Source organism: Malus domestica, chromosome 16 (genome assembly GCF_042453785.1).
Source record: "Malus domestica chromosome 16, GDT2T_hap1".
In the NCBI taxonomy this organism is placed as follows: domain Eukaryota; kingdom Viridiplantae; phylum Streptophyta; class Magnoliopsida; order Rosales; family Rosaceae; genus Malus; species Malus domestica.
In genome coordinates, this window is record NC_091676.1 from 10931053 (window position 1) to 10944257 (window position 13205).

Here is a 13205-nt window from a genome sequence, read left to right on the forward strand (position 1 = left end):
ATTTCCCTCCAAAAAAAAAATGTATTAACATTAGTCACCTACTTAAATTATTAAAATTTCCCTAAATTAGAAAGAACATTATATCGTTTCCATAGACAGATTGACATGTTACATTTGTAGAATACGATCCGAACAATTAATTTTATAGAATTTTGTTTGATTATACTGTTACAATTGCATCAACGATATGTTTAAATTGCATCGACAATATGTTTGAACTGCATCGATAATATTTTTTAACTGCGTCGACAATATGTCTGATAAGATAAATTACCTCCAAAATACGAAGGTTTGAGTATTTTGTGACAAGATGACTAATCAACCATGGAAAATTGGGTTTAGTATTGAGGAGGGGTGGACACTAGACAGGTTAAATTGCATAAACAATGATCCTTGAGAGTGAAGGTATGCAGATTTGGTCTTCATGAGGCCCTTGGTTAGGCCGCACCTTTTTCAATGGCATCATGCATGCAGTGTAAAATCAGATAGAACACAGTGGTCTGTTACAAAGCTAATGAAGTTCCAATCAGTGCAATAATAGGCATGATATCGACACCTTGGATAGTCCTTGTTCCAATTTATATACCAACTGTAGGTGATTTATAATCAAACACGTAGATTTTGTCCAAACGCGAATCGAAAAAAGTTTGCAAAATCAACATGAGCAGGATGAGCTATGTACTTTGCAACAGCTTCCGCGCTCTCAAAGGTAGACTCGAAGACAGGACCATTGATTCATTCAGACTGAGTTGAAAACTTTCAGTTGCGAAGGATTGGATGAGATAGGAGAACCATTTGAATTTGGTTTTAGCGGGCTTAGCTTATCAGCAGGTTCTCAACGCTCACAAGCTTTCCCCAGATTACGAAACATTAACAAACGAAATGGATTGAGAAGTTATGCAGACCACATATACCACTAATGGTTGACACACAAATTAGCTGTAACTTCTCTGAATTCCTGGAAAACTTTGTTTAAGTGCGGGTGAGAAATTTCTTCAGCCATACACGAACAAAGACGATAAATTTGCGTAAAATAGTCTATAAAAAAAACTAGGGAAGTATTTCAGGTAAAAGATTGACGTTTAAGTTAGATACCCAGCTCTTTGATCTTACATGTATTATGTGGTTAGGATGATACATTCAATTGCAGTGTGTGATATATTGTCAAGATTTCAAAGAGACGTGCCAGAATATACATTATATATTATTCTTCAACCTCTTTCAAGCAGAAAATTTTGCCAAATTTGCCCTTTCCCAAAAAAAGGCAGCTAAACTTGCCAAAAGAATTAGCGTTTTGAGGACCCATCTGACTCCCATAGTGAATCAGGAAACAAAAAATCTGAAAACTCAACTTCACACAGCCAAACTAAGCAGGCAACTTCCCAGGTTAACAAATTGCAATTAAAATCAGGTAAAGAAATTAATCAACTCTTTAAACGTGTAGCTGCATCAGTTGCTCAAGAACCAATCATATAACTTATATGTAAGATCAATATATGCGGAATAAGTAAATCACAATACCAAATTAACCACTAACCTTGTGACGTCATTGCTGCAATGAACTAAGGGTTCTTCTACTCTCAACACAGACCAAATGCACTGCCACAATCAATGGGGCTTGATATCTTTTTATGTGTAATTAGTTTGAGAACAGGGGACCTTAATTATTATATATCCTAAATGGTGGTATTTGATAAGGATACTTCCCATCATGTAATCCTTATCAAACTATCAAACTGATAACCATTATCACCACGAAACCATACTATTCATATCAGTATAGATATATCTACTCATATCAGAATTACTTTAGCTATATATCAGTCCACATACATTGCTTGATAGCTTACAAGTATAGTCAATCCTAATCTCTTATGATCTCAATCCTTTAAGCACATGTTAAACAGGTGAGCAGCTCTAACAAAGCTTACATTATATGCTGGGATTTTTGGCCGCTAAATTCTTTGGTTAAGGATTTAATAAACAAGATTTAAAGGACAGAAATCTAGGGGTATAGGATATACCGGAACATATATTAGAATTTTCGAGAGTGGAAGAAGTCGGTATTATTGAAAGACTTTATGGGTTCGATGTGATTGACGAGGTTGGCATAGCCTTCGATGAGTTCTTCAATCTTACTCTGCGATTCCTTGTTCGAATTTTGCTAGAAATACATGGTTCACCACTCCCTTTGCTTCCTCCATATCTCTCTCTCGTTTTTTTCTCTTAGTCAACTGCCAGTCATTTCACAATTATTGCAACCATTGCTTGTTTAATTAAGTGAGCCTACCAAATGAAAGGACAAAAAGTTAACAAAAGGTGTATAGAAGTAAAAATAAGTGTATAGATAGCACCACTTATCATTTTATTCACAAACTCGGTCACACTACAAAGTACAAACACAACCCATATATATAGAGTATTAATAGGTGTAGTTTCCTACACTATACAAGTTGGTATAGCTATATAGTTCTTACATATAGGTGTGGTTCTCAGAGCCAAAACGGCGTCACATTAAACCCCATAACCAGTTGATCAAGCTGCAGATGGTACACTTCTTTGGTCATCATTGTCAGTCCCAGATAATGCGGAATTAAAGGGTGGAAGCTTCACATGCTCCTCAGCCTTCACCACACGACCATCATTCTTGTAATGCAGTGAAGTGTCATCATAAATGTCCCACCACTTCTTCACCAGCATCTTTATGTCTTCCCTCTCCATATGCTCTTCCTTTCCTGTGTATCTCCATGGCTTTGATCCCTACATCCCACTCAATTTAATCAAACTTCGGTTTTGCATCATACACTTGTACTTAATTATGTTATTAGACTGTGAATTTAAAGTGTTTATTGTGGCAAAAATCGACTCGATAAATCATCCACAATCTCATATGAGAACATTTCCTTCCAAATTATTTAGGCAATCTTTGTACGTGACCGTAAATTTGAAGTTCTATTTTGGCAAAAATCAACTTCATCCACCATCAAGATTCACTATCTAATTACATTTCCTCGCTCATAACAAAAATTGAATGATATTTAAGTGATCAATTTAATGATTTATTTTGGTGAAAATCAACTTCATGACTAATCGAGATTCACAGTCTAATTAGAGAATTTTTCCTTATTCATAACGAAAATTGAATGATGTTTAAGTGATCTATACATATATGAGTTTTGGTTATAACTTATAACATACCGCAGCACAGTAATGCACAACCTTCACTTTGTCAAGGTCCACATTCTCAGGGTGGCGCCACAACATAGCCAAAACAAGATTGTATATAGGTGGGATAGGACTGTATATGTCCTTGAAGAACATGTTCAAAAAGTCCTGCATATGATCATCAAAATTAATTTTCAAATCGATCGATCACACACGATTATAATTTTTTTTCTTCAAAAAACCCCGAAATGACTTGCGTTTGTGGCGTGCGATATCAACACAGAAATATAAACAGATTATCCTGTTACCTGCTCGGCGAACGAGGAAGGAGGGGTAACTTCAAGGGTCTCTAGCAGATCATGGTAAGTTAGAACACAAGGCTCAAAGACAAACATGCCGGCATTGAAGTAAGGTGGTGGTGACTTGGCCGGCCACTGTACCGTCTTAGGGCACTGCTGGCAGTATATCCAATCTTGTACTGTGGAGACGCACTCCATGTCTTCTCACAAAAGCAATCCATCACGGCATAAAAACTGCCCTCAGGCATGTCGAAAAGGTGATCAATGTTATCAAACACTTGAATGTGTCCATCCAAGTATATCATCTTCTCATACTCCATAAACTACAAGTTGATACACATAATCAAATTAGTTTACACATATGGTAGATAGTTGCATGATTGAAATGCACTTTACGACTTATAAATCATTTAAATTAGGAAAAGTATTCTCTTTTGCCTCACCATACAATTTCATATTTTGCGCTTATAGAATATAATCTGAACCACTAATTATGTAACATTTTGATTAAACATATGGCTTAAACTACACCAACAATATGTATAAACTGACTACTTAAACTACACCGACAAATAAACTGATTGCTTGAACTACATTGACAATCTAATTAAATTATATTGACAATATGTTAAATTGTACAAAAGATATGATAAACTGCACCGACAATATGTTAAATATGCTTAAACTGCAATGACATGCACCCACGACATGTTTAATTGCACCGATAATATGTTTAAATTGCACCGACAATATGTCAAACATGCTTAAACTACATCAACAACATGTTTAAACTCCACAAACAACATGTTTAACTACACCGACAATATGTTAAACACTCTTAAATTGTACTATGTTAAACATGCTTAATTACTTCACTGACAATCAATTTAAACTACATCAACGACATGTTTAACTACACCGACAATATGTTAAACATACTTAAATTGCACTGACAACATGTTAAACATGCTTACTTCACCGACAATCAATTTAAACGACACCAACAACACATTTAACTTCACCGACAATCATTTTAAACTACACCAACAAAACATTTAACTACACCGACAGCATATTTCATTGCACAAACAAACGCGTTTAAGCTGCGTATATTTGACGAGAGAATACTACCTCCCAAATACGAAGCTTGGAGTAGTTGATGACATAATAAGCCATGGCAAATTGGGTTTGGTTTTCAGGAGGGTAGACAGGTTCAATTGCGTGAACAATGCATCCTTGAGACTGAAGAATCTGAAGGTGGTCCTCAGGAACATCAAGCAGAACAGCCACCACAAGAGGATATGCAGATTTGGCCTTCCTTAGGCCCTTGGCTAGGCCAACTACACCTTCCCAATAGTCTCCATTGCCAGCCAAGAAGGTCACATAGGCCCTTTTTGAACCGTTTGTCTCTGCAGGTGACATATTTGGACAAAAGTAGGGGAAGAGATTACAGAGAATTTGAGAAGATTATTAGAAGTAGAGAACAAGAAAATTAAATGTTGAGGAGTACTAGTAGTTATCAGTTTATATAGAGGCATGAACGAAAAGCATGTGTATGCGGCTGGCATGAATATGGGAGAAATGCCAAGGGTGGAAAGTTTCATTGAAGTAAATGATTCTTCGTAATCTTTCTAAACTTTGCAACTAGTGGCAAGGAAAAAGTGACGAGTGCAATTGTTACATTAAAATATGGTGTTAGTAATTCATTTTTATTGTTTACTATTTTTTTATTATAAGTGATATTCTATACTAATCTATTTTAAAGAGTGAGAGAATTTGAAGCCAAGGTGTAATGAGTGAAAAAAAAAAAGACCCTAACCACTAGGACAATTCCCTACTTAATTACTTCGACAACTCATTTTCTAACACATGAACTTGTAACACGGCATAATAATATGACATGACATAACAATAATATATGATGTTTATGAGGCTTAACTTTTCCTGTTTGAGCTCAATACTCAACCCACAACATATTAACGATTTGAGATTTGGCAAATACATGATAGTATCAACTATGTATATGTACTGGAAGTCAGTGTCCATACCAGATGCTCTTTATGTTCTAACAGAAACGACCCAAATTGTTATTTATGTTTTTTTTTTTTAAACAAAACGATAGCAATTTTATTGATGATTAGGAAGGAAATTTTCAAATTAAATATCATGAGTGTGATTTGGAAGTACTTCAAACTAAAAAGTCATCTAAAAAAAGCTGACTTGTCCGATCTATTTGTGTTAAACCGTCGGGCATGAGTAATACGAAAACCAGAGAGAAATACAACATGGCGTGCAAATTCATAAGCCATATGTCATGCATGCAAATATCATCAAATAAAACAATTTTCATATATCAAAGAATATTGCTTTCATTAGACGTAAGCATGCACAATCTGTATATATATTTTTTTATCCTCTGTATCTTTTACTTCTCTTTTCTTTGGTGAGAAATTAAATTAAAGCCGATCGTATTTCTGATCCTCGATCGACATTGGAAGTAGATTGGTCTAAATTATAGAGATTTTCTTGATTTCAGACATTCATTATTTCCAAGTTAATATATAACACAAATTAAATTTTGTTATTTCTAGCTGAAGCTTCAAAAGATAGTTCAGAATTGTAATGTTTAATTTGTTTCCATTTCCGTTTTAACTCAGAAATTCGTTCATGGCAACTTAATCGAGGAAGATTTTTCTATATGCTACATACCATTTCTTGAAAAACTACACTCCCTATAGAATACACTCAACTTAATTGTAATTGAAATGCCATTAAATATAAATAGAGGAGTGATATTTACATGCCCATTTTTACTTCTCACCGTTTCTTGAAAAACTACAATCCCTATGGAATACAATCAACTTAACTGTAATTGAAAGGCCATTATAGGGGAGTGATATTTGCACGCCCATTTTTACTTCTCACACACTCTTCTCAATTTTCGGTTGGACGATCGAAAGAATTTAAGAAAATTAAAAGATAAAAGTTAACAAAGTATGTGAGAGGTAAAAAGAGTGTGCGAATAGCACTGTCGATAAAACATAGATATGTAATTAGTTTGGGTTATTTTTTGGACATTATATATATATTAACCCCACCCCACCCCGACCCCCACCCGGTTTCGAACCTAGGACCTAATTCTACCCCACCCCTTATCCACACCCTCACCACTAGGCTATTTTTGGACATTTTATTTACTATAAAACTAATTTGAATCTGTAATAGTTATTTGAATATTTATTTACAAATAATGGGTGCTTCAAGGTACAGAAGATTTGAAACGTTACACTCCATCAATTACTAAGGGGAAAATATATATCCTCATTTCCCTAAAAGGATTTCTTTCCGGTTGATTTGGTAAGAGAGTCAAATCTTGTCATTTACAAATACAACAATGAAAGTAGGTAGCAGAAAACATGATGAAAACAAAGGAAAAGATAATGGGATCAAGAATATTTTTTTGGTGTTTTGTCTTTGAAGAAGAAATGATGTTCCGCACGGTTGAAACACCAAAGTATTCTAACTTATTATAAGTCAATGGAGCAAGTTGTTAGGTTATGTTAACTTTGTACAAAATGTTTTAGTATTAGTGGTCAGAGCCAGATTAGCCAATGAAGGGTATTATACAAAGATTAGTAACTAAACAGATAAATTTAAGTATTAACACCAAAATAATCCAGTTTCAAACTCTGCATGCAGATGACTTTTTGAAACGTCACGTTCTTTTTTATTCTTTGGTTCCTACCATTTCTAACTAAGAAAGACACGGAGATACTTCTTTTAGTATTCTGTAAACAAGTGTAAAGGGTGGCATAAAATAGTGGGAATCTGCCCAAATAATTTTGATGCAACTTTTCTGCATGAGGTGTAGGGGTGCAATTTGGGTTGGGTACACTCGGCTTCGCTCATGTCTAAGTCGATTTCAAATTCAATCCGGCTGGTTAGAATGTAACAATAATCCGCCTAAATCCACTCAACCTCAACCCGACTGTTTATTGGGTTGATGCTTTGTCCACCCCATGTCAACCCAAACTCAACCTGACTTATATCCTAAATGTTCGTGGAAATACATACATACATATATATATATATATGCATGTAATAGGTACAAGTTTGGAATGACTATACTTGAAGTATGTTGTTTGCTTTTCACTTGAAATGAATGACAGTGTTGCTCTTTTGCATTTTGTTAGTTTATTTAAACTTTGGTATTGTCTTATAATTTAATTTCAACTTTGCATAGTTGAAACTTAGAAATACGTTTCACACTATTTGGTTTATCTTTTGTATGGATTGATGTTTAAAATTTGATTTTACATAAAAAATACAAAAAGGTGACGAGATAGAAATACGAACAAATTCTGTTTGTGTTGTACGTAATCAATAGGAATTATAGTTTATCAAAACTCAGAAGATATGGTTTTTAATAGACAATTTTGACATTTATTTAACGATGGGAAGTGATCTGATTATGTTGTTGATGTTTTCCCTTAAAATAAATTTCTTTTTAGAATATTAGATGATTTCATTAAAAATACCATAAGATAGTACAAAGGATGACTAAAAAGAAAATCCAAACTCAATGTGAATATTAAGAACAAAAGCTGAATCTTATAAAAGATACGTTGTCCAAAGAGTATCAAAGGAAGTAAAAAAGCAAAACACAAGTGAGCCTCAATAAAAACCTTCTCAAAAAAAATCACCTAGGACAAAACTTTAGAGTAAGAAAAAGAGGACACACATGACACAGACTAGAAATTAGAAGAACTCGTTTGGAAATGCTGCAAAAATGATTGAAATCGCTTTTTAGAAAAAATGTTGTTGGATTCCAAAAAAACTTGAAGTGCTTCTTGCAGGATGGACCTTAAGTGTTTTTCCATGATTCATTTGTATTTTTATTAAGAATTGATTCTAAAAAAAAATTCAATAAAAGTATTGTCAATTATTTTAAAAATACTTCCAAACGAGTCCGAAAACACCAAGGCTTCTTCTATCCACACTTCACATTGTTGCTCAGTGTTAGCATCATTCTCCTACAACAAAATAATAAAATAAAATTGGAAATATAGAAAGCATAAAAACATTAAAAACCCAAGTAACCAAAAAAGTTAAAACGATAAAATTAGTGATTCGGATCAAAATAAAGAAAAAACATACACTTGATAAAAGAACTAACCTCTTCGCAAACGTTTGGCACATACGATGAGCCCTTTTTCTTATCACAGCACGCTATGCGGGAGTTTAAAAGAATTGTGACTATAAACTACATAAGACATATTACATCAATGGTTGAACTATTAAATTCGTTAAGTAGTGTAGGTATCAAACTTAAGTATAAAAATATACAAAAAAAATGCAACACGTTTCTTGATCGCATTCAAACACATCTATTCTATAATCGTATTCGTAGAATCATTTTTTCTATGTGCGGGCAATAAACTCTTTCTTTCTTCTTTCTAATCAAACACTTCTAAAGTTTTATTTTTTGTTGTGATTATACTTGCATGGAATCAATTTCAACAAGCCCTTTTTTCTTCGGATGCACACTATTTTAGACTGTTAGTTTAAATAAAATAAAGAAAATCAACGAACATAAAGTATTGAAAGAAAATTTGTATTCAATGTTGTCCATGTCTAAAATGCATGAAATGATTTATACACAATCTTCGAGACGCCACCCTAATAATCATGTCAATAATTAGGCCTGGCATTTTGGACCCAATATGTTAATCCGACCCAATCTAACTAGTTAATATTTGTATTTGAGTGGATGCTTAATGGGTCGGGTCGCTAACGGATGAACCTGTTAACAACCCGTTAAATAATGGGTCACTTTGGATCCACCCGTTAGCACCCGTTAGTTGAGGATATTTTAGTAATTTTAGTAAAGTCTTAATAACAAAAAATAAACTTTATGCAAAAAAAAAATTATAATAATTGTTAACGGGTGAAACGGGTCGGTTCGGATGACCCGTTAGCTTAACGGGTTGGATTCAGGTGATCCGTTAACTTAACGGGTCGGATTGAATCCGACCCAAACCCAATAAACCCAACCCGTTTACAGGTCTATCAATAATTATAATACTATTACATTATTGGTTTCGAATGCCAATAATGTCTCATGGTGCATGGTAATCTTTCCCGAGTCTCTCTCTTATGTTCACTTTTATGATTAGCAATTGAGAAATGCTAAAGAGACTCCCTCAAAAGTGGGATTCCTTATAGACTCCCCGCCACCTCATGTTTATAACACAATTCTGGTGCCAACATTATAAAATATTATGCCAAAAACATGAGGTGGAGGAAAGTCCATGGAGAGTCTCACTTTGAGTCTTCTTAGCATTTCTCTTTGTAATTTAGTAAGGCATTCCACAATGAAATAATGAGTGTAATGTCCATATATATAAATGAAGCACTATGCGTTTGATTCATATTAAACGTGGGAGTGAGTCTAGTGTTTTTTTCTCTATCTTACCTTATGATTAGTTTAGTTACCTCTTTCTCTCTCTCTCTCGTCATTTAATATATAAGAATCACACTTGTGAATTGAACTCAAAAAATAAGAATCTCTTATTCCTGGTCTACTATAGGAGTTTTATTCCTGTTTTATTGATATCATACTCAATTTTTACAACTCAGTGGAGGCCTAAGGCAAAATGGTGTTTGTGGATCATGAAAGCCCAAATTGAGGGAGGATCTTAATCCAATTAAATGGGCCTATATTCATCAAACATAATCACATTATCCAAAATCCATGCAATTCTCTCACCCTCTCTCCCCGTCAGTGCCTTATCTAAGCAAAACCGAATGCTTTCAACTTGCTCAAAAGCTACACTGCGAGCAAAGCAACAGAGAAGCACATAGAGAGAGAGAGACATGGCGTCTCTGGCTCAGCAATTCACAGGCTTAAGATGCTCACCGCTCTCAACCTCGCGGCTCTCGAAGCCCTCAATCCGTCCCAAGCAAAACAAAATGCCGGGTTTGCTCCCCATCGTCTCCGCCGCGGTCATCTCGAATGCGCAGACCAAAGAGCGCCTCAAGCTGAAGGAAATCTTCGAAGACGCCCACGAACGGTGTCGTACAGCCCCCATGGAAGGCGTCTCTTTCACTCTCGACTCCTTTTACAACGCTCTTGAGAAGTACGACTTCAATTCTGAGATTGGAACTAAGGTCTGCCTATCACCCTCTTGTTTTGGTAATTCAAATTTTGTTTTTTTTTTTTTTTTCACCCATTTGATTAAATGTGCAAAAGATTTGATGGGTATGAGCTGAAACGAAGAAATTATGTCTTTGTATCGAATTCGAGACATGGTCTGTGTCACTCGGCTCACATTAAGCATACCCACAAGAACTTTTTCTTCTTCTTTTATGTGTAGAATCTAGAATTGCATAAAGTGTTGGAAAATGGGGACTATTTTGTTATGGTTTACATTGGCAATGTGTGCGGAAATTTCGGTTTTGAGCTTTTCTTCAATTCATTTTCTCACTTGGCACATAAGTTTACAATGTGAGCTTGAGTGAGGAACTGTAACTGCATACAGTATATGTAATTTACTTGTGATTCCGTGGGAGATTATAATTTTGCGCATACGGTTTTGTTTTGTTGTTTTTTTTTTTTTCAGGTGAGGGGGACAGTTTTCAATATAGATAACAATGGAGCATTAGTTGACATTACTGCAAAGTCTTCAGCATACTTGCCTTTGCAAGAGGCATGCATTCACAAAATAAAGAGTGTAGAAGAAGTGGGCATAGTTCCCGGAGTGAGAGAGGAATTTGTGATTATAGGTGAAAATGAAGCTGACGACAGCTTGATCTTGAGCTTGAAGTCCATCCAGTATGACCTTGCGTGGGAAAGATGTAGACAGCTCCAAGCTGAGGATGTTGTTGTCAAGGGTAAGGTAGGTATCCGCTTCAAGTTTTCTTGCCCGTAATGTTAGTAGATTGGTCTTTGTCTATTAATGTCAAGAATTGGTATATTTCCAAGCATCAAGAGTTTGATATTTAGTACGCTTTCAGACATTTATTCTTCTTCTTTGCAGACAAGTTCACCATTTCAACTTTTTATTCAATCTATTCTTAGAAAGCTCCCTTAAAATGTATTTGTTCAGGTTGTTGGTGCGAACAAAGGTGGAGTGGTGGCTGTGGTGGAAGGCCTTAGAGGTTTTGTTCCTTTCTCACAGATATCAACAGTTAGTTCTTTAACCTGCCTCTTAATTTTCCAGTTCTTTAACCTGCCTCTTAATTTTCCAGTCTCTTCTTAGCTTGATACTTATGCAGTTACGCTATCTTTCTGTTTACTCTATTTGTGCGGTAAAATAATACAGTTGTAATGTACTTTCTCTTTTTCTTTCGTGTTGGCCTTTTGCCCTTGTTAACCTAATACGAAAGAATACAACTGTAAGGAATACTAGCTCTGAGTTTGAATTAATTTTGCAACTAAATGTTTCAGTATTTGAGTCACATTTACTTCTGGATGTACTAGAAATCAACCGCAGAAGATCTTCTTGAAAAGGAGATTCCTCTGAAGTTTGTGGAGGTTGATGAAGAACAGTCTAGGCTTGTTCTCAGTAACCGCAAGGCCATGGCAGACAACCAAGCACAGCTTGGAATTGGATCAGTTGTCATTGGAACGGTCCAGAGCCTGAAGCCATATGGTGCCTTTATCGACATTGGTGGAATCAATGGTCTTCTTCATGTTAGCCAGATCAGTCATGACCGAGTCTCAGATATTGCAACAGTTCTCCAACCTGGTGACACTCTCAAGGTATAGATACTATATCCTTTATCTTGTTACTTATTTTTCCACTCCGTTAAACATCTCTAAACTGTTACTCTTTTGTGTAGGTCATGATATTGAGCCATGACCGTGAGAGAGGCCGTGTAAGTCTATCTACCAAGAAGTTAGAACCTACTCCTGGTGACATGATCCGCAACCCAACACTTGTTTTCGAGAAGGTATTTTCTGGATAATACACCCCAAACATTTACTAGTTGCACTTGCTGGATGGTAAATTCTAGTAGTGAATCTCAGACTTATCTTCTTGATTTGTTTTTACCACAAAGGTACATTTCTGCTATAAGATGTTTTGGCACGACATTGATCTCGTAGTTTAACCGAACAATGAAACCAGATAAATGACTGAATATATGTTTGTGATTCTGTTCTGTTAGGCGGAGGAAATGGCACAGACATTCAGGCAGAGAATTGCTCAAGCAGAAGCTATGGCTCGTGCGGACATGCTCCGTTTCCAACCAGAGGTACTTACTGGGCTATTATTTCCTTATAACAAGTTCTGACTTAATCTGAATGTCAAATGGAAAACGAAAGTTCTCATTTTCATTAACTTGACCATATGCTTCTTTCCTTAATTATGCAGAGCGGATTAACCCTCAGCTCCGACGGAATCTTGGGTCCTCTTACTTCAGACTTGCCAGTAGAGGGTTTAGATTTGAGCGATGTGCCTCCGGCTGAAGTGACTGACTGAGGCATAAATGTTCCTCAGCACTTTTGGGGTTTTCCCGCTTTGATTATCTTGTAGAAATTGTTGTAAAAGCTCATACCACAAACAGCCTGTAATGCGAATACATTGCTTTAACCAAACTGTTTATAGTTGTTATTCATTTTGAATAATATATAGCTTTATTAAAATAAAAATAAAATATAAAAAAAGGTCAATCGGTGGCTTCATCACGGCAATGTACTGTTCCGGAGGCCGAGAAGACTCATTTCAACTCCTTGTA

At 35.5% G+C, this 13205-nt stretch overlaps 1 protein-coding gene and 2 pseudogenes across 1 annotated transcript; 1 reads left to right on the forward strand and 2 right to left on the reverse strand.

Moving 5' to 3' along the window:
- Positions 1-578: 578 nt before the first annotated feature.
- LOC108169703 (stress-response A/B barrel domain-containing protein HS1-like) lies at positions 579-2204 on the reverse strand (annotated as a pseudogene).
- Positions 2205-2324: 120 nt separating this feature from the next.
- On the reverse strand, positions 2325-5085 carry LOC103403618 (galactinol synthase 2-like; annotated as a pseudogene).
- Positions 5086-10202: 5117 nt separating this feature from the next.
- LOC103403499 (small ribosomal subunit protein bS1c-like) lies at positions 10203-13081 on the forward strand. Its single transcript, XM_008342344.3, has 7 exons — positions 10203-10634; positions 11087-11362; positions 11573-11653; positions 11947-12228; positions 12309-12419; positions 12636-12722; positions 12842-13081. The coding sequence occupies exons 1-7, from the start codon at positions 10341-10343 to the stop codon at positions 12947-12949; spliced, it is 1239 nt and encodes a 412-aa protein (XP_008340566.1). The 5' UTR covers positions 10203-10340; the 3' UTR covers positions 12950-13081.
- The last annotated feature ends 124 nt before the right edge of the window (positions 13082-13205 follow it).

What these genes read in the sequence shown, in the direction of transcription:
- LOC103403499 (XM_008342344.3), top strand. Translation starts at nt 10,341, where the DNA reads ATGGCGTCTCTGGCTCAGCAATTCACAGGCTTAAGATGCTCACCGCTC. An exon ending in ATTCTGAGATTGGAACTAAG is followed by an intron (nt 10,635 to 11,086) that starts GTCTGCCTATCA and finishes TTTTTTTTTCAG; the next exon opens with GTGAGGGGGACAGTTTTCAA. An exon ending in AACCTGGTGACACTCTCAAG is followed by an intron (nt 12,229 to 12,308) that starts GTATAGATACTA and finishes TCTTTTGTGTAG; the next exon opens with GTCATGATATTGAGCCATGA.